This window comes from Drosophila subpulchrella, unplaced genomic scaffold, assembly GCF_014743375.2.
Source record: "Drosophila subpulchrella strain 33 F10 #4 breed RU33 unplaced genomic scaffold, RU_Dsub_v1.1 Primary Assembly Seq354, whole genome shotgun sequence".
Taxonomy (NCBI): domain Eukaryota; kingdom Metazoa; phylum Arthropoda; class Insecta; order Diptera; family Drosophilidae; genus Drosophila; species Drosophila subpulchrella.
In genome coordinates, this window is record NW_023665577.1 from 5,212,607 (window position 1) to 5,234,203 (window position 21,597).

Consider the following 21,597-nt stretch of genomic DNA (forward strand, 5'->3'; position numbering starts at 1 on the left):
GCTGCTTCCTCTGGTGGCCATAATTCACCCCGCCACCTAGCGGCTGTCATAAAAAGTTTCAGCTTATTACTCATACGCCCCCACGGCCAGACTCTTCTGATGTGCAAGGAAATCATATTAATCATTCTGCCAATGATTGGGATGATTTCTTCTTAGCTCCCACCCGTTTTTTTTATTTTTTGCTGGCTTCCTTATCGATTTGTATACTTGGCTATGACAGACACGCACAAAGTTACCCAAAAAAGTACAAAAAAAGGAAACACCTGCCTTGCTATTTTTAGTTGGGCTCACTTTGCTCTACTCCAAAAATAAGGTGCGGCTTTCCGGGGAGTGCATAAATTAGCGCAAATAATTATGCAGATTTTTTCCCCTTTTTATTGCCGTGCGCAAATAAACGCTGCCAGACCAAGAAAGACGAGCTTGTTTTGAACTTTTGAATATTTTAACGCTCCATAATTAGGCGACGGGCAAGGAACTCACTTGAAAATGTTCCCCTTTCTCTACTAGAGGTGAACGTTTGCCGAACAAACTTTGAAAATTTATTTCCGTGAACTTTGGCTTCATTTTAATTCACACCAGAGAAGTGCGAATCTGAACTTTAAATTTATTTTATTTTAAAGCACTGCGAAGCCACAACAAAAGTAAATGATGGCTACCATAAATTTAGTTAAATTACCAAAATGTTTTTAAATATCTCATGCTTATATTGCTTTTTAAATTGAATACACAGATTTAATTAAAATTCTCTCAACATTCTTCTAATTAAATTATGAGCTTTTGTGTTCTTTTAATTTATTGCAGCGTTTTCACTGTAAATATTTATAATGGTATCCTCCTTTTTGAAAACTTTAATTGATGTTTAGTGCTTCTCTTGTACATTTTTGAAAACTTTTATGTATGTTAACTTATTTTGATACGCCCATCATCTCATTTTAATTCATCTTTATTAGTAATATTAAACAAACTTTAAAATGATATTTGCACATTAGACCAGAAGGATTGTGAGACAGCACAAGCTAAAAAGTATTGAGAACAATATTTTTTATCCTGCGCTACCTCACCTCTGGTTTTCATCGTATATTTTTAATTAATGTTTTAATTTTTATTTAAGACTGTTTAATAGTTTAAGTAAATAAAAAAGGAAGATAAACCTGAGGTGTTTATGCCAAATGCAGTTCTTCAGCAATACTATCCCCACTTGGTTTATTGCCTTTCATCTTAAGAGGCACAATGCCGAACTTTGTGGCTAGTTCCTCGAGAACGCACAGGGTGCAGGGTGACATGGTGAGTCCGCCCTGTTCGTCGACCATTTGCATGTGCTCCATCTCCTTGTCACCCGGCACCATCGCCGATTTTTCCACCTTGTTGGGCATCGCCTGTCTCAACAGCCGGTGGAAATCGCCCAGTCGGTCCTCGAAAGAGGGACAAAATCTCATCGGATCGATGGCCACATAAACTTGGCCCAAATCCGCTGGAGCATTTTCCGTACTATAGATTCCACGTCGCTGGATTTGATTTGCATATCGAGCACCTGTCATCACACCGCACAAAATGTCCACCATGGCGGCCATGCCAAAGCCCTTGTGCTCCGGCTGAAAGGCTCGGATCCGTTGGGCCCTCAATGCCTCCTCCGTGGAGGTGGTCTCCCTGCCGTTCCTATCCAAAGCCACTAATTTGGGCACTTCCTTTGACCAGCCATTGCAATAGGATAGCTCCAGTTCCTCCACCGAACAGGCAGCCATACCAAAATCAGCCAGGAATTGTTCATGGACACCGGAAGCGGCACAGGCAATCGGATTTTCCCCCAGTATGGGTTCTATTCCTCCCGCAGGCACCAGAGTGGGAGCTCCATTCGTCATGCAAAGACCAATCATTCGCTGTTCCAGGGCTTGACAGGCATACCAGGAGGCGAATCCAATGCAGTTGGAGCTACGGGCGGCAACCCATCCAATGCCCACTTCCCTGGCCTTTTGCAGGGCCAGATCCATGCAAAAGTTGGCCACCACCGGACCAGGAGCATTGTGGCCATCTACCAGTGCAATGGCCTTCTTTTCGGTCACAATTCCCGGTGTGGCATCACCCACAACTGTGCAGTTCAGAAGATCCGCCGCAATGGACGGCAATCTGTGAATGCCCATGGAACGCTGCCCCATATAATCGGCGGCTATCAGGGCATCGGCCATTTCACTGGCCGCCTGTTTGGGCACCTGCATGGCGGCGAACACCTGGCTAACGAATCTCTGGGCCTCCAGGACATCGACCAGCCGGCTAGAGTCCTTCATCCGTTTCTCATCCTCAACGCCGCCGGGTTTCCTCTGACCACCACACATGAGCAACACCCTCTTGATATTCTGCCAGAGCATTTCGGATCCGGGTGGTGTCCTTTGAGGGATTGCCTCTATATCATCGACATCCTCTTTGGACTTGTTGATCCACTCGTCATCCTTATCACTTAATTTGGAAGATCCTATTCTTTTTACCGCCTGGTTGGTGTTGACAAAGTTCTCCATGGACAGTTTGAGTCGCACCTTCCGCAGGGCATTCAAAAAGTTGACCATTATCCCCATTTTCTCGGGCTTCCTATATATGTTATTTGGTTTTTGAAAAATATGTTCCTATAGAGTTTGTTGTATTTGTCTAAGGTATAACGAAAAGGAATAAGTCAAAAAGAGTACAAGATATGCTACTGGCCGTTTTCTCAATGTCAGGTTAAGTTCTAGTTTGCTAACTGTGAGATATAGTTAACATAAGCTAAACTTTTTATGATTTTTATAAATTTGTTTTCTCAATATGATGTTATTACAGAGACTGTTATAAGTGGGAAAACTCTTTTTTATCAATTTCTTTTCGTCGACCAACAAATTTAACCTGAGCGTTTCCTCCGTTTAACTTGTTTGCGATAGAGCAATTTAACCCAAACACAAAAGTTAACATGACATTGAGAAATTGGCCTAAAGTTACATTTTAATTTGTTGCCCTAGTGTTATACTAGTTTATCATTATTGGAACTACTTGTTTAAGGAATGTAATTCGTTAATGTCCCAGCAACAACATTTTCAAACAAACTCTCTTGCCAGCTAGTTTGCTTTGATATTCATCACATTGTTTTCCCAACGGTTAGCTCCTGGGGACAGCTTACATTTCACACAAGTTGGTGCACATAAAAAGATACATATTCTATCCCAAATAAGCATGCATATCCAAATGAGCTACTTTTGTATCCACAGCTACCACCCGCTGTGCGTACTTGAATTGTCAGCGCAGAAACAACGAAATATCAGCACACAAATAAGCAGAGTAATGCCAAAAATGGAAAAACAAATGCGATGCAAGAGCTTAAAAAATGCACACAAATTGCACTGGCACAGTTAAGGATGTGTAAAGTAACCTTGAGGCAGGCATATACATGCCACACAAATATGTACATAAATGTGCAGATACAGATGCAGATACATTTTGAGGGTACCAGATGCACATTGCACAGTTTTCAGGGTGTGTTTTCAAAAATGTGCCAGTGACCTTGTTTATTCATGTGGCCGCCCAACTCGGTTCACATAAAAATAAAGCAGCACTCAAATTTAACACTTTCTACATACATTTTTTATACACCGCCAGGTTTAATATGAAAAATAAATGTATTATGCTTGCATTTCATATTCATGATAATAAACGACCAATTAGTTGTCATGGCTATGGGTAAAAAAGCTGATTGAATTAGTCATCGGTCAACAGTTGGGTTTTGAATCGATAATCCAAACAAATATGTATTTTAATAACCATTTATTTATATCTGTTGTATTTCTCTTTAAATAAATAAGTCATATTACCTTATTTATTGTATTAAATCACATGGAAAAATGTCTACATTATCTTGAGGTCTAATTAAATTAACGGAAATGAATATTATAATTTATAGATATTATAACAATTTTACATGGAAAATTGATGTCTAAACACAACTAATTTGATTAAGAGACAGTAGAAGCAGGATTTATATTTAAAAACCTATTATAATATGTTACTTCATAACTTCCACTTTCCAGATCACGATGAAACCCAGCCAGTTGGCCACTTGTCTCGTCATCCCAGCCCATCAGCACAGATAGTTTAAATGACCAGAAAGAAATCACCTCAATCCAGAGCCACATCGAAATAGGTGAAGACAGTTGGACCGTAGCTCGGTCAGATCGCACAACTTGAAGCTCCACTGTGCTGTCATGGGTGAAGGTCAGCTGCTTCTGTTGCTGCGACTCCTGGTGCTGCCGACAGTCCTCTTGGGCTGTTTGGACTGTGCGGAGGCCTCCACGGCGGACATCTACAAGGGAGCCCGGCTGGGCCACCGCATCGTCCAGACGCGCTACGGGAGGCTACATGGACTCATCCTGCCGCTGGACAGCTTCCGCTTCCTGCGATCCGTGGAGGTCTTCCTTGGAGTGCCCTATGCCACGCCACCCACCAAACAGAATAGGTATGTGGGTTTGTTTTTTAAATTTTTAAAATTAATCATGTGAATGCATTACCTTCCTTTTTAGTTCGTTGATATAACTAAGAATATTACTATTTAAAAAAATATCTCCAAAAGGTTTTATTATAATTATGTTTAAAAGTCCCTTGAAGAATCCTCGAAAAGCTCGGCATAATTTTGTTATCCAAATTATTTCATTTTTTAAGATTCCATTATAAATTCTATCTAATCCTGCCTTTACATAACAACTGGGTTTGTGTCTTCAATCTTATAATCGTTTTAATTATACAAAAATTATGTAATCTCTGAACGGTTTGTTAAAGATGTTGAATACTATCAAAAGTGTCATAAGTTCTCATTTCTTTAAAAATTTTTTTATATTCAACAAAATTACGGAGTTTACGGATTGGGCTTAAACATAATCGTACAATACTTAGGGCCATTCTTTTTTCCTATTTTCCTTTTATTTACCTTTATATTTTTCTTATTGTTTAAGAGGATTTATTTTCCATCACAAAATCCATTATACTAAAGTAAAGATTTTCATTTTCATTTTTCAGGTTCAGTCCCACGAGAGCACCGGCGCCCTGGGATGGGATTCGGATATCGGATAAGTACAGTCCCGTGTGTCCGCAGCGACTGCCCAATATCCAAAACGAGACGGCGGCGCTGGAGAAGATGCCCAAGGGTCGCCTGGAGTACTTAAAGAGACTGCTGCCCTTTCTGGAAAATCAATCCGAGGACTGCCTCTACCTGAATGTCTTCTCGCCAGTGAATGGTAAGTGCTTTAATAAACTTAAAGAATCCGAGTCCAGCCACAATTCACGAACAAAAAGCTGAAAAAGCAGCACATAAATCTCATTTAAATTCAATTAATTAAGATTAATCGTACGACACGTAATGCCAATAATTTCTACGCAAAAGAAACCCGAGAGCTCACGTAACCACTGCGCAAATCTTATCGCAAGTGCCACCCCACTAAGCTCACAAGCCCGTTGAGAGTCCGTGGCGAATCCGGGGGGAATCGCTAATCTGAGGCGATTCCTCCGCCGAAGTGCTGGCAAAATCCGCTTTGCACGCAAACGGAAACGTTTAATGGGTCATGAGCGCTCCCGGGCACTTGCGATTGGCGGTGTGTTGAAAGGGAAAAACGCGATATCACAAGTTTTGAAATACAACAGAAAAGAAATACCTACAACTACCTACTATGTTTGTATCATGATATCAACGGCTGATATACACTAACACTCTCCATTTTGTTCACTCCATTTTTGCGTTTTGTCAGCCGGGGCCAATGAGAAGAAATTGCCGGTGATTGTGTTCATACACGGCGAGTCCTTCGAGTGGAGCAGCGGAAATCCCTACGACGGCAGTGTCCTGGCCAGCTACGGAGAGGTGGTGGTGGTGACACTCAACTACCGGCTGGGGATATTGGGTATGATACATATATAGAAAATATTTGAATATATTAGGGATATGATCTGGTGGATATATATGCAAATACATTGCATTCCTGTTCTGTTAAGTCAAAATATAAATATGGAAGTCCTATTTTAAGTTGAAAAGCTTTTGCTATACCAGGAAAAAAAGGCATAGAAATGCACCTATTGTTATATTAAATGTACACTATAGAGTATCGATTAGGCGTCGATAAGATGAGTATTAAATTAATACATTCCAAAGTATTAAATAGAAATAATTGATTTAAAAATGTCACCACAAATCCAAATTCTATACTCTTTAATATAGAAATGAAACTGTAAAGTATACTCTTTATATTGTTTACATTAATTTTATTACTGCCTCTGGTATACTTTTAATACAACCGATATCTTAATTTCATTAAATTTTTTTTGGGTGTTGCATAATTTTTAAGGACCTAAAGGGTGTTTCATTTTATATTCATGATAATATTGATTACCCCACAGGTTTCCTCAATGCCAATCCCAATCCGCATGCCCATGCGAGGGTGGCCAACTATGGGCTAATGGACCAGATGGCCGCTCTCCATTGGATCCAGCAGAACATCCAAAAATTTGGGGGAGATCCCAACTCGGTGACCCTGGCGGGTCATGGAACTGGAGCAGCCTGCATTAATTACCTGATGACCTCGCCCACAATGGTCAGGGGTCTCTTCCATCGCGCCATTCTGATGTCAGGTTCGGCGTATTCATCCTGGGCTCTGGTCGAAGATCCTGTGCTGTTTGCCATCAAGCTGGCCAGAGAGGTTAATTGCACCATTCCCGAGGACATAAATCGGCACCACGAGCAGATCGTCGACTGTCTGAGGGATGTTCCGCTGGAGGACCTCTATACCGCCGACATTCAGGCTCCCAACTTTCTCACATCCTTTGGGCCATCGGTGAGTCTATAATGATAACCAATCAGTTTAATTATTACCTGATTAAAACAAAATGTTGGCATACTTTATAAAATACTAATTTTAACAACAAATGATCATAGCTCCTTAAAATAAATAAATTAGTTAACATTTTGTAAGATATAATGTTATAATTAAAGGTACATTGCTTGCATTCACTTGGTAAATTTAAAAATATATATCATACGCTTAAAAATCCATATATATAGAAAAACATAGAAAAATTTTTTTGAAAACACCCATTTCTTCGATGCATACGCTAAGTGTATTTTAAAAATAAATATGCCATCAAAAATAGTTATTAAATTCATATTAATTTATAGGCCCTAATTTTTTACCCCAGAATTATTTAAAGAAAATACATTTTTTCATTGAACTTTAATGATTACATTTTTTCCTGGTACTCTTTGCTAAAAATTCAATGGCATCTTAGGAAAGATTTAGTCATTGCGGGACACTCATTTAAAGCCATTGATTTCGCTTTTTGCGGGACTTGCTCCTTTGTTCGATCCCCGCTTCAATGGACTTTACTACTTACTTACGCCCCCCGCCCTGTGTTTGGACCACTACTCCTGTCATTTACTTGCGATTCCTTCTTGTCCCTCCTCGATTTCAATTTAGGTTGATGGCGTTGTCATACGACCCGGACATTCCAATCTCGATATCGATGATTTAATGGCGCGCAACTCGAGGCGCTCGTCAGCGGACTCCGGCTTCCAGTCGTCCGCCGGCGGTGGAGGTGGCGGTTCAGGAGGCGGGACCGGTGGCGGAGGCGGTGGCTCCGGTTCGGCATTCGGCGGTGGATATTTCGGGGGCGGCGGAGCGGGAGCGGCCAACATGGGCGGTCACTATGACGTCCTGTTTGGCGTCGTTACGGGCGAATCGATTTGGCGCTTCAGTGCCCATGACATCCAAAACGGTTTCGAGGGCGAGAGACGTGATAAAATTATCCGCACCTACGTTCGCAATGCCTACAATTATCACCTCAACGAGATATTCTATACGGTGAGTACTCGCTTTTCTTATATATATATATTTATTTTTATATATTTATTGGGGACGGGCTGTCTGCGGCGGTAGCCATAAATCTTGTCCATCTGATTTATCTCTTTCCCCCCACTTAATGACTTTATGTGGTCTACTAGTCTGCCACCAGTTTAAGCTTAATTATTGCCTTTATCGTGGGGTTTTACTTTTTAACTTGAAAAGTTTTCGCTCGAAAACTTTATAGACAGTTGGCGGATGAAAGAAATATGTTTCGCCCCACTGAATCATCTATTTTCTTTGACTTTTCTTTTTATTTTGTTTACATTTTGTATGCAAATTGGACATTGACAAGACTTACGGATGTTTATGCAAATTTTAACCCAAAGAGTTTTTATACACTTAAAAAAGTCTTTTAAAAATGAGAGCAATAGACTCTTATAAATGTGCAAAATTGTAACACGAACCGGAACCCATTTTGTTCCAATCATTTTAAAATATATAAAAGCCAAAGATATATTATATATTATCAATTTAATTAACTGATAAAAATCTCTAAATGATGTTTTACGTTTTAACATCAAATTAAGCTTTGACCTGACTTCTGGTAATCCCCCTTTAAGTGCCCTTCAATTCTAATCCATTAGAATGATTAAGCCCCCATTTAGGGGGTGGAAAAAGTGGAAAAGTTCATATTTTCTCTAGGGTAATTGGCTGAAAGCAAACACTTCTAGGGCCAAAGCTTAAACAGCAACAACGACTGCTGCTGGAAAAAGTCAATTAAAATGCTGGTACTCTGTTTAAGTGTGTGCGAGTGTAATTATAATTTCACGTTGCGTATGGGTAACATTTGCCACTCAAAACAGATACACACTATATGAATGTCTGTCTCATGTTTCAGGGCATTTGAAACTTTTAAACATTTTTTTACATTTGACTGTTGTATATATTTATTTTATGCTCTCTGGCTTTTTTTTTGTTGGCTTTTTTTGGCTTTTTGTTTTATTTTTGTTTTGTGCAAGCGAGCGAAATGGAAGGCAGTTAACACGCCATTGCTGCCAAAACATTAACACGCTTTATTTGGCAAATGTGTGCAAGGACATAGGCACACACACACCCACGCACACCCATACAGCCACACATGCACGTAGACGTGTACGTATACGTACCGAGTTTATATACAGACACACATGTACCTACTTAAAAGCGCACAAGCAGCACTTAACCCAAATCACAGCAAACAGCAGCGGAGAAAGCAGAGAAAGCAGCCAACGACAACCGTCACCAGTCGACGTCTGAAACTGGAACTGAATCTGAATCTGAATCCGCCGCTGTATCTGTATCTGTAGCTGTGCACAGATGTAGCTGTATCTGAATCCTTGGTCACCATTCGCAGCATTAACACACACGCACCGTGAATGGGTGCAGATATACATACATACATATATATACATACAGACATTTATCAAGAAGTCGTAAATTGCCGGGGCATATATCACGATTATTGCGCTTAAGTCCGTATTTATTTTACTTCATTATACTTTTGTATTACCGCAGCGCAGTCCCACTCTTTATACTTCATAAAGCTCCATTAAAATAGGTCAGAGTTCAGGCCTGACTGGTTAAAAAGCCCTCAATCGAAACCACAAGCTAATCATGACTAATTAAATATGCACTCTTAATAACCTAAAAAGTAAAAAACTCAAAAAAAAAGAAGAACAAACTTTTCGACAGCAAAAATCAGTGATACCTATACCAAAAATAAATGGGTAGTCGAATAACCATGTAAATGTATTCCACACACAGTTGTAAGAATCGGTTTCATTTCCATTTTTTTTGTTTTTATGTGATTTTTTCTTTTGTTTCCTTCTTTATGATAGGGTTCCTAAATTATGCATGACATCGATTTTACAGATGCATTTTGCGGTCGTTTATTTTTCGCACACATGCTGGGTAGAAATAATCATGGCGGTGGTAACAAGTTTTCCTCCTGCTCGTTTTGCGGTGGCGAATGGAGAGTGGTGAATGGAAAATGCAGAATGGCCACCGCAAACAAGGACAGCAAACAGTCGCAATCCGCTTGTAATCCAGCCAGGATTTGACTTGGCACACATGCAGCCAATGCAAATCTAAAATTCCCCTCGCTCTTCTACACTTCTCAAAAGAAATCAAGAAAAATCGCTGTTGCATTTGAAAATGTGGTACATGTAGGAAAAAGAACAAAACAGCAGTATGCAACATACTGAAAATCAATAAAACTTAAAAAAACTAGTATTTGAAACTAGTCCCCAAATGTAAGAAATTACTGTTGAACTTTAATATTAAAACAGAAAAAATATTTTTTGAGCATTGATAAAGTTTAGAAAGTTAGAGAAGAAATAGATCTTGCTTTTGCTTTTAAAGACTATTAAATACTTTTGAACACTTTTATATTTTTTCTTATTACTCTAAGTACCTATACTTACCTAATTTTTGGTTTGTTAAACAATTATAACTTCCCTTTTTGGAACGTATCAGGATTTTTAAAATATATACTTAATGTTACGAACGAAATCTAAAAGAGGAAATCAAATCATGCATTTTCAGATTTGATATTTTAAAAAATCGAACTACAAAATACCTAAACAAAATTGTAATAAATTCGTTCAATATTTAAACCCTTTTTCTTAAGGTTCTTATTATATATTTTTTTTATGGGGACTATATTAAAACATATAACTTTGAGTATATTTTTTGAGTGCACTAACTCTATTTGCTTTTAAAATCTAAAATGGAAATCCCTGTGTCCCCAGATCGTCAACGAGTATACGGATTGGGATCGCACCTCGCAGCACCCGATCAATACCCGGGACACGGCGGTGGCCGCCCTGTCCGATGCCCAGTTTGTGGCTCCCATTGTCCGAGCGGGCGACATCCTGGCCGCCAATTCCCCGCCCCCCGTAAGCTCATCCTCGCCAGCGGGCTCAGCGGGTGCAAGTGCAGCTGCCTCGACCTCGGCGGGCTCCACTCAGCCCTCTGGTCGCTGCTACTTCTATGTGTTCGATTACCAGACGAAGGACGGCGACTATCCCCAGAGGATGGGCACTGTGCACGGCGAGGATTTGCCCTACATTTTCGGTGCCCCGCTGGTCGATGGCTTCAGTCACTTCCCGCAGAACTACACCAAATCGGAGACGGCTCTCTCGGAGGCGGTGATGATTTTCTGGACCAACTTTGCACGCACCGGGTAAGTTGATGGGCAGCTTTGGGCGCCGAAAGTGTCTCTGAGCGGTCTTAGGACACCTGCTGTCCGTTCGGCACTTTTAAGCCCCACTTAAACGTCTTACTAACTTATGCACTGAGGGAAACAGTTTCGGAAAAAAATCAATAGCCACATGTGAGTCCTTGAAAATGATTCTGTAGAGGGCTGGACTTAAAGCTGCACTGGGGAAAATGTGGTGTATCGAACATATAATATGGGGGTGCCTCAGATATCTTATCTTATTATCTGCCTTAAATCATTTTTAAATGTTAATTTAGGTGTCTTTAAATATGCAATTAAAAAATAATATAAGCCCTTCTTAATCAATTCGTTGTACTTTTGCGCCTAAAATATATTGTTGCATACTTTTAAACACCTAAAAATTTCGGTGATTTTTTTTGGCCCGTATAATACAATCAATTTCATTGTATTTTTAATAAAAAACCATTTTCTATTTAATCGAACTTATTTGATAACAGTGCATTCCTTTTCTTTTCAAGGAATCCGAACGAACATCATCGCCAGGACTCGTCGCTGCCGGTTTCAAAGGAGCGCAACCGCTTCCGCAGCATCACTTGGGAAAATTATGATCCGCTGCACCAAAAGTATTTGGAAATAGGTGAGTCAGAGGAAAATTCCCCTTACCCTCCTCCACACACCTTCCACTTCGTGTGCATTTTCCTTATTTTTGTGTGAATGGCTCAAACGGAAATCTTTTCGTAAGCTTCTAACGAAATGGTTGCTTGTTTGTTTGGTGTTTTTGAAATGGAAGTGGGAGAAACTATTTAATAGTTTAATACCTTTGAGAAACTTTACTTGCATTTTCCTTTTCAATCAGGCGATATTTTTAAGTGGAATTCCAGTTGCTTGTTAATATGCAAGTAGCTTCGGCTACAAAACCATTTCTTATAATTCGCTCACCCCAAAACGTTGGCAAAATGTTGTATGGCTACTTTGGCATGCAGTAAAAATGAATTCGTGGAATTCATGCCGAATAAGGGCTACAAATATGGGGGAAAAAAGGGAAATAACCTAAGCACACACAGCCAGCTGAACAAAAAAAAAGGAGAATCAAATTTAATTTGAATTTTAAAGAAGGCAGTGCCTGAACATGTTTTGCTTGCTAACAACAACAAATTGGAGGGGCGGTGGTTTCGAGGGGGGCGTGGAAAACGAGGGAGTTAACACACAAGTACTTCAACGAAATGTGAGTGGAAAAAAACCTTAACAACGGCGACTGTCGGTATATTCAAGCAGGAGCATCAGAACCACCAGGTAGATGAAGGGCAATCAAAACGCCCAGAGATTGTCGAAACATTACCTGAAGTAAGCAGGGGTGAAAGGTGATGAGCTCTTGGGGGACCAAGGGTTCCTGAGGGGTGCCGGGCACGTAAAGCTTTATGTGTGCGTTAAAATGGCACCCTTGCTTCATGTCAAATGTACGAAAATGTTATTAATTTCAAATTTTTCACACCCTTTGTGCGCGAACGCGTCAGGTACATGGTAAAAATATAAAAAAAGAAGCCCGGTATTTGCATAATGTGGCGATTTTCAAACACCCTGCAAATAAGGTAATGAGTAAATATTTAATTTTGATAGAAACTCTCTTTCATTATTGGAATTTATAAGCCAAATGTAACAATTCTGTATATAATACTTTTTAATAAGCGTTTGTACCTCGTAAGCACCAACTCCTTGCTTACATTGAGAGATAATATTTAAAAGAAAATGATTTTAATGATCTAAAATAGAGTTCTTAAGTAAATATTTTAAATTCACTTATAAAAGAATTTTATATTTCCAGACTCGTAATAAACATAATGAGTTTTTTGTGGACGATTCAGAGTACTTTTAAGACAAATGTATATCTCTAAATGAATTAAAAAACTTTTTAATTAAATTTTTAAAAGTAAATAAAGTATAAAGGCCTCTTTGCACTGCCCAGAAATCAATATACCCACTTGACACACAAATGATCTAACATCGCCCATACACACAGCTCGTCGAAGATACCGACAGATACGGGCGCTTAACGCTTTATGAAAATTACGCACAGGTTACGGCAATGGATTTGCCTCACATTGTGCTCCCTAGAATGGTTTTTTTTATATTTTTAGTGGGCTAAGAGGTACAAAAAGGGGGAGTTGGGACTTGTCGACACGCACTTTACGCACATGTGAGCATTGAAGTACGATACGTATGAAAAGATATGTCTGCGCGCCTTCTTCACTCTTTATTTTTGTCCTTTTTCCCCCTGATTTTAATTGAATCGACACACAGCGACAGCTGATATTCTATACAGTATACATATATCCAGAACACCCTTCAATGCGCCGCCTGCACTTTACATAAGCAAGTTAAAAGGATTCCGCTGAGGAGTGGCGGACACGGTTTTCATTTGATACGGCAGGAAACTGAAATCGAAATCAAATAATGTGTGTTGAGGAGGAGCTGGCACAAAAGGATCTCTGGCACACAAAGGCAACTGTCACACAGATGCGCCAAATATATATATATAACTTATAAGCATATCTTATGTAAAAGGCTGGCTTGTATGAAATATCTGCTGCGTAAATTATGCATGCACTTTTTATTTGGATTTCGAATTTTCACTTGCGATTGACGATTGCAGGTGGAAAGGTCCTTCAGTCCTTCGGCAATCACATTTTCTTATGAATGCCCTCCGTGGCTGGGGAATAGGAGTTCAAAGGTGCATGAAAGCTTTCTGAATTTTTGAGAAACATTCTCGGTACCTTTCAGATATTTATAAAAACGTGCAGATATGGGGGAGTGCTATACTTTCACTTGTATACCCCCGAACGAAGTAGGCTACGAGACTCCTTTATTTTCTAGCTCTGCTTGCCAAAAGAAGTCGGCTATATTTAGATACACCAGAAAAAACCACCCTTATAAAGAGTATTTATCCGATTTTAAGAGCGGAAAAAATGTAGCTAATAAAACAGATTATACAAATATTTTTTAATAAACATATTTAATACTGTTTGTTATTATACATTTTCTCAAAGCAGAAATTATTTAATGATATCCTTTTTTTTTAAAGAAAGGGTTGTAATTTATTATTTTGCGTAAAAGGTTGGTTTGTAATGTATTTTAATTTGTCGGTCTGCTGCTTTTTAAACATTTAAATGCTGTAAAAAACACATTAACATATATTCTTGAGCTTAAAGGAATTTCCTGGTAGTGCATGAGGAAGGCTCTTAGGAGCAATAGCTGAGGGCATCAAAAATTAAACAGTTATGTCGCTTTCACCCCGCCAAAGTAAACAAGACATCAAGTCTGGGGAAATGTGGGTGAGCTGAGAATGGGGAACCCAGAACCCAGAACCTCGGAGGTCTGGCCTCAATTGAGCCAAGTGTCTGTCGCTCACCTTTCTGGCATGCAAATGACTCGAAAGTGGCCCAAAAGCAGGGGCCAACGGCCAAATGGAATAGTTTAGCATTAGAGCTATTTGCATGCATGTTTCGTGTGCGGATGAGTGTGTGTTTTGGTATCTGTCACATGGAAATGAAAATGAAGATGTTTACATAACTGGCCGGCCGCCTCCCCCTCTTTGTTTTCGGGAAACACACTGCCTAAGACCCCAAAAACTGACACACTTACTCTTTAAATTCCAGGAATGAAGCCGCGCATTAAGAATCACTTTCGGGCCCATCAACTCTCGATTTGGCTACGCCTGATACCGGAGCTCCATCGTGCCGGGATGGAGGATGTGATAGCCCGGCACAATCTGTTCCGCAATCACGATGATATGGACCTGTACGAGGGACCCGTTAAACCGGATCCGTTTGGCATATCCTCCGCAGGAGTTGGAGCAAGTGGAACCTCATCCTCATCATCGTCATCATCGCGTCTCCTGCTCATCGATGAGCAATTGATGATGAAGAAGGGACGGGGTCTGAACGCGTCGGCCTATTTGAACGGCATATTGGGCGGTAAGTAGCCTTTGACCCCCTTTGACCCCTTCTCGCTCTTTTCCGCCATCCAAAACAAACACAGACAGACTGACAGGCGAATTCATACACTCGCTGCGGCTTGTCACTGTCACTTAAATGCCTAAAAACAACAAATAAGCCAGGGAAACCGAGCCCAAAGGAATAACGCCCCTTTGCCTTTGTAGATTGTATTTCGTCGGTTTCGTCCCTTTTGGCCCTTTGCACAGTCTCTGCAGTTGTCGTTTAATACGGTTGACAAAGGCCAAGCCAAAAGGACACTTGACTGGCCTTTGGGCCTGGCTTATTTAATTGCAGATTCTGCTTAAGTCTGACAAATTGGAATAAGGGTAAAAACTCCTTTCGACTTATGCTTCAACGGCTTGTTACTCTCTTTTGATTCATTTTTAAGCTTTTTTTGAGTTACTTAATATGAGGAATTTTAAAAAACCTTTTCATTACTTAAACGTCGGGTTATTAAGCTACTTTGACTATGGACATATGATTCCTGCTTATATCTGGACTAACTTGCTGGCTTTATTTTAAAAAGTCTTGCCAACCTAAACAAAGAAAAGGGTCCATAGCTGAAAATATTATAAATGTATATATTAACTCAAGAAATGCATGTTAACAGATATAAAAAAGTTGGCCATTCACTTGTTAAAATAAATCCAGTCAACTAAACGGAAACTAGTGTCATATGGCCACGAGAAACTACACTCAAAAAGTATTCCTGAATTTTGAAAATTTCGAGTCAATATCCATTTATTTTTAATATAAGAACGATTTTCTCTTATTTTGTAATTTTTCTTTATTAAAGAAATATTTTGTTTGCGATTAGATAAGTTCTTCTAGTCAAAGCAAATTCTTTTTTGGGTGTAAACATTATAAGGCGGTGGTTCATTTATTTCTGTCAATTTCGATTCATTTTAAAGAAAACAGCTTACAAAGTTTTTGGTTCAATCTACCTACATATATGTATGCACATCATAACCCAGCTGACCTCAATTATTTTGGCCCAACCATTCAGTTTGTTTTACCAATATTACTCATACGCCACGTATGAACATGGATAATCAGACTATTCGAAATCCGAAGTCAAATATTTAAGACTCGGCCACAAATTCGTACGCACATGTGCGCATTTGTTTAATAACTCGACGGCAATGAAATATATTCCACATAGCCACCATGTGGGGTCCCTCTCAAATAAAACGAGATTCAAAGGAGAAAACTCGTTCTATTTATTCGGCTCCTATGCTCTTCTAGGATTTTTTTTCTTTTTTGAAACGAAAGGTTTGTTTGTTGGAGAGTGAGTTGAAAATCAACACTTTCGGCAGCAAAGATTTCTGTTTACTCTTGACGTTGGCCTCGGCCTAGTCAGTGTTTACTTCACTTTGTGGTCTCGCAGCAAGTTAAATTGCAAAGTTGGCATTTCTGTGAGACACTGAAGGGGCAAAGGGTAAGGGGTACTCAGCCACATCTCGACCCGCTCTGTCCCTGGCATGACATTTCCATTTGACCCAGCCCCGAACTTGGACCTCCAGCTGGGGCTCTGGTTATTGAAATTGCGTCCGGCCCCGGGATACTAAGGTTTGGCTTTTGAATTTATATTGTGTCGAGTGCTGACTTTTGGAAATGCACTCAACTGTAATCTCTATAAGCATTAAGTGTGTGTAACCTTTTTTCAAACATCCCTTGCTTTTATTTCCCTGCCTTTGCCCTTCGCCGAACCCCGACGACTGTCTGTCCCTGGCATAAATATCTCGTTTACATTCTAGTCGGGGCTGCCAGGAGGAAGGGGGGTTTTTGGGTTGAATAGAGGGTCTTGTGTCTAAGATGCCACAAATGTAAATAGCGCATAATTTTAATGCACTTGCCCCACTCCAGTTCGCCATCCGCATCCACATCCACATTCTCCTCCGTTTTCCCAGATGGGGAAGTCATTAAACCAGTTTATGTAAAACTCGTTGGCGGAAACTTTTTCAACACTTACTCTAAATTAACAGCAAACTTTGCCGCTTGTGTTTTCCTCGCTTTCTTTATGTTTTTGCCATTTTTAATAAACTGTCCCCGCAGCTGGGGCAAAACTGCAGCTGCTTTTCTTTGGCTAAAATGAGAGAGGGAAATCCAACTCAAACATCAAATGCTTATATGTATGCCATGGGGGTTCCAGTGCCTTGTGGGCGTGGCCTTGTTTCAAAACCATCATAGCAACTGCTTCGACTTACTTCCACCGACACTGGCTTATCTCAAAGTCAAAACTAAGACAGTCAATTTCAGGCAAAACTTTCTACTTTCCCCCAGCCAGGCTACTAAATGCCCCAACCCTATTCGAATATCCCGCTTTTTGCCAAGTTGGCCAATGCAAAATGCATTAGCTTATGGGGGCACCGCGGGGGCGTGGTCGAGGGCAGGGGCATGGGCGTGGGCGTGGGCGTGGGTGGGGGCGTGGCCCTCGAGAACGCTTTCGCTTGGCAAAGTCGGGTAAATTAAAAATTATTGAAATGTTGACTCTGCCTGGTCTAGGAAAAGCGCTTTTATTCTGTAGATTAAATGGATGATTCACATTGTTCGCAGTGAAACTGCAATTTCAAATAAATTGGTTGGTTTAAAAAAACGATAAAGTGCGTTCTGCTCAAAAAATAATTTCATTTCTACCTTGAAAAAGGCGGATATAAAAAAATTGTCTTTATTGTTATTTAATTCAAAGAAGTACAATTAGACATTTAAATTTCATTTTATAATTTATTTGATAAATCAATTTGCTGACTGCGAAAATCGATGAAGTGGTCTTAGCTTATTTTTTATTCAAAGAAAATTAATATAAATTTGGTACTTACATTTAATTTAAAAATTTAAAAATATTATTTTACCCTTCAAATATTTTAATCACATAAAAATGAATTAAAACCTATAAAAATAAAATTTAAGTAACTCAAAATATTTAAAGCATCTCCTTAAATGAACAGTTAATCTTAATGTGAAACAAAGCTTCTTTATCGTATTAAATATTTTATTCTTCCGGTGCTCTTTAAGCCTTGATGGGAACATGCTGCGCTTAAATTTAATCTCTCCTCTTCGGTTTTGGCAGACAAACAACTAATCTGTGACCCAAACAAACAAACTGACGAGGGGGCGGAGGTCAAAGGACGACCAGTGCTGGCTAATGTAGAATGCTGATGAGAGAGGGTGTTGGACCACAGACAACAAATGTTCATTTCAATTAGTGCAGGGCCCAGAAAATGCTGCAAAACTAAATCCGGCCATCAAAACAAACTTGCAAGCCGGCCAAAGCTGAAAACAAAATCGCAGATGAAGATGGAACTGAACCCGGACCAATCCGTAGCGGTAGATAAAAGCGAACTGGAGTGGGTAAAAAGTGGATGGGGAAGATGATAAAATGCCTGAAATGCGACAAACAGCTGTCAGGTTGACAGGCGACGACGACGCAGCCAGGCCACAAAAAACACCCAACACTAGCTGGGAAATTCGGTGGGTGGTGGGGGTGGTAAATGCGGGAAAATCACAGGAGATTGGAGAGCCAACGGAAAACCCCAGACTCGCTGCGAGGCAGCGACCGAGTCACAGTGTCATATGGACTCGACATACTTTGACATGCTTTTCATTTAAGCGTTGACTTTGCCAACTGTGCCGCCTTGTCTTGCCTTTCTCCAGGCATCCCCCATTTCGAGGACTTCCTCTGATTTTCCCACTTTTCCCGCTTTTCCCCTGTCATCGCTGGCGTCAGCACCTCAGCCATTCGGTTATACAACTTGGCCCGAACGGGGCGTCAGAGATATGCGGCTAAAAGCCAAAAAATCCACAAGCCAAACGAGACTTTCTGCCGTAAACAAAGCAGCCGCAACAAAATACAAATCGAAAGACGTGCAAAACTAAAAAAGAAAAAGGCAAGACCGTACGGATAAGAAGTTTTCCGCAAGAAGTTTCAAAGTGTTGAAGTAGTTGGAAATATACTTTTTTCATGCTTATTGTTTTTTTTTCTGACGCCTCTGACGGAATCGTCAGTTTGTTTTTGCCTGAGGATGTGATGGCCTTTCAGATTTTATAGATATATCTATACATTATTTAAAAGCTGGTTAAATATTTTAGCTTTTGGGAATACCTATTATTATAACTTATACTCACCTTGAAAAACGATAAAGTAACCATTGTTTAATTCAACGTTAAGCATTTATGAAGTTTTTTATTGTATGTATAAACAATTTCCAAATATATAAAATATTGTTAGAGCTTCATAACTATTGAATCAACTAAAATTCAAAGGTTCTTATTTAATAATATTTATGGTGCCTTATAATTATATATGTGACTAATTTATCATATTTATAATGTTGCATTTAAAAAGGTCAAACTTTAAATCATATACAAAATCGCCCAGCTCTTTCGTTAGCTACATAAATCAATAAATGCCTTAGTTTGATCGTTAGCAAAGTCTATGTAATTTTCTTGCCTGCCTTAAGGTTATTCAAATCTAAACATTGTTTGATTTAAGCTCGGATATAAGGCAATACCCATAATAATTACGGCTGCTTTTAGAGACTCACAGTCTTAGCCGAGCAATTCCTCCTAACTCATTTCCAATCCGACTGAGTACGTTTTCAATACTGTTTATCCCATCATCAAGTTGCCTGCGTCTTGTCTAAGCTCTGCTTACCAGTTTTCGAGAACAAAAAAAAGGGAAAACAAACAAACAAACCACATCCTTTGGCACACACACACACAATATAAACTCTGTGCTACTTTGCCTGACCTGGATTCCAGCGAAAAATGGAAATAGAAAGGAAAACCTGGCTGGAGCAGGCAGGCTCACCTGAGTTATTTGGCAAGGAGATGGAGATAAAGCAACATGTGGAACCAGACTTAGCCGAAAGCCTACTGCGAAAATCCCACGCCATTCGCCATTTCGCCCCCAGATCATTTGCATAATTCCTGCGATTCGTTTTTCTTGGATAGCAGGGCTGATTAAGCTGGGAAATGTCAAACTATCAGTGAAAATTGAAATGGTTCACTTAATAAATGCCAGAGTGTCCTTGCGCAGGATGGCAGCCTCAGCTGATGCTTTTTGGCCCGGCTAATATCTAATTTATGCAAGGACATTTCGGCCTCAAATATTTTTCGCTTTCGTGGCACAAAATGCCGGGCTTTCGGCTTGATTTTATGGCCAGGGATTGCTCTTTCTCGTTCTTAATATTCTTTCTCTCTCTTTTTTTGTGTGATTCCACTAATTAAAGCCACATTAAGCATTGCTTTTGGCCCTCTCCTGCCCTTTGGGTTATCTGTCTGCCTCAAGCTGGGGCCATGTGTCCTCGTAACATAATTATCTGGGGTCCTTGAACGCATGCGGCCCTTGGAAATGCGGAATGAAAATGGGTATAAAATTAAAAATAAAAAGGAATTAAAAATAAGATGGAAATGGGGAAAATTCCGAGTGCTGCACACCAACTGAGAAGTATTTGTACTTGCAAAATTAAATGCAAAATGGGGCGGAATGATAAAGAGCTTAGTGGCCAGGGTCGAATCTTTTGATGGCAGGGGATCACAATTTATCTGGTTATGCAATTTAGCAAAAGGGTTGGTTGGCTATCATTCCCCCTGCACAAAGCGAGAGAAAAAGGGTCCTAAGCATTTTCCTGAGTGAACTCAAGTGACAGGCTGAGAGGTTTTCAGGCTGAGAGCAGGCGCCCTCGCCATCATGATTGATGGACAAAGTTGGTGAGAAGTTATTATGTATAGATAGGGGCTAATTCCAAATTGGATTTCCTAAGAGGCCCAAAAAAAAAGAAACTGGGAGAAAGTGAAAGAGAAAGAGCTCATCACCGTTCACCTGATGCTTTTCCGACCAAACAATGTTGAGTAAATTAAATGCCACACTTGAATGCAAATTGAAAAACCTCTCAGACAAAGCAGCAAGTGGCTGAATGGCAGCTGGAAATCTTCACACGATTATTGACACCCACTTGCGCCACCCATTCCCGATTATTACGGGAGATTTATTTGGGAAATATTTATGCAAAATACGTGCACAAGTCTTTAATCTTGTGAGACGAAGACGTAGAACTTTGGCGAAATTGTTTGATATGCAGAAAATTGAAAGGCAAAACTTTGCAGACAAACAGCTAGGAGCGCACAGACACACGGCTCGCATTCATTCATTTACCCACACTTGATACAACAGAACAATGCCAAGTGTAGGAAGCACTTGAGGGGACTGCCAGGACAATGCCAGGACACTTGCAGCACAAAGACAAATACATTTTCAAGGGGAGCTTCAAAGCCAGCGAGAAGCCCATTTGTTTTCACAGACATTTGCGCTTCCAACTCCTTCAGTCGCCTTCAAATACCTTGGCAAACACAATGGCGGCCAAGTGGAGCGCGAAATATGCCAGCGCCCTCTCATAGGAAATGGAAATAATTCTGCATTCTGGACAATTTAGACAAAGGAACCATCGCCCGGGTGGAAATGTGGCACAATAGAGCCTCGTCCAGGCTAATCCGCAGGCAGTCCGTGTATATTACTTGCCCAAATATTGAAAAACAATGGGTGTTTGACTAA

The 21,597-nt window shown here is 40.1% G+C and overlaps 2 protein-coding genes across 6 annotated transcripts in view; one reads left to right on the forward strand and one right to left on the reverse strand.

Annotated features, from left to right (window-relative positions):
* The window catches only part of LOC119560329 (neuroligin 4-like), a 49,074-nt gene that overhangs the window by 2,701 nt on the left and 24,776 nt on the right, over positions 1-21,597 (forward strand). For all 5 annotated transcript variants that reach the window (XM_037873714.1, XM_037873716.1, XM_037873719.1 and 2 more), the window contains exons 3-10: positions 4,044-4,468; positions 5,026-5,243; positions 5,751-5,900; positions 6,394-6,827; positions 7,467-7,850; positions 10,622-11,055; positions 11,571-11,689; positions 14,706-15,023. In XM_037873714.1, coding sequence (XP_037729642.1) covers positions 4,218-4,468; positions 5,026-5,243; positions 5,751-5,900; positions 6,394-6,827; positions 7,467-7,850; positions 10,622-11,055; positions 11,571-11,689; positions 14,706-15,023 — 2,308 coding nt within the window. In that variant the 5' untranslated portion in view covers positions 4,044-4,217. The remainder of the gene's footprint in view (positions 1-4,043; positions 4,469-5,025; positions 5,244-5,750; positions 5,901-6,393; positions 6,828-7,466; positions 7,851-10,621; positions 11,056-11,570; positions 11,690-14,705; positions 15,024-21,597) is intronic.
* On the reverse strand, positions 1,078-2,637 carry LOC119560330 (uncharacterized oxidoreductase YjmC). Its single transcript, XM_037873720.1, has one exon. The coding sequence runs from the start codon at positions 2,565-2,567 to the stop codon at positions 1,161-1,163; it is 1,407 nt and encodes a 468-aa protein (XP_037729648.1). The 5' UTR covers positions 2,568-2,637; the 3' UTR covers positions 1,078-1,160.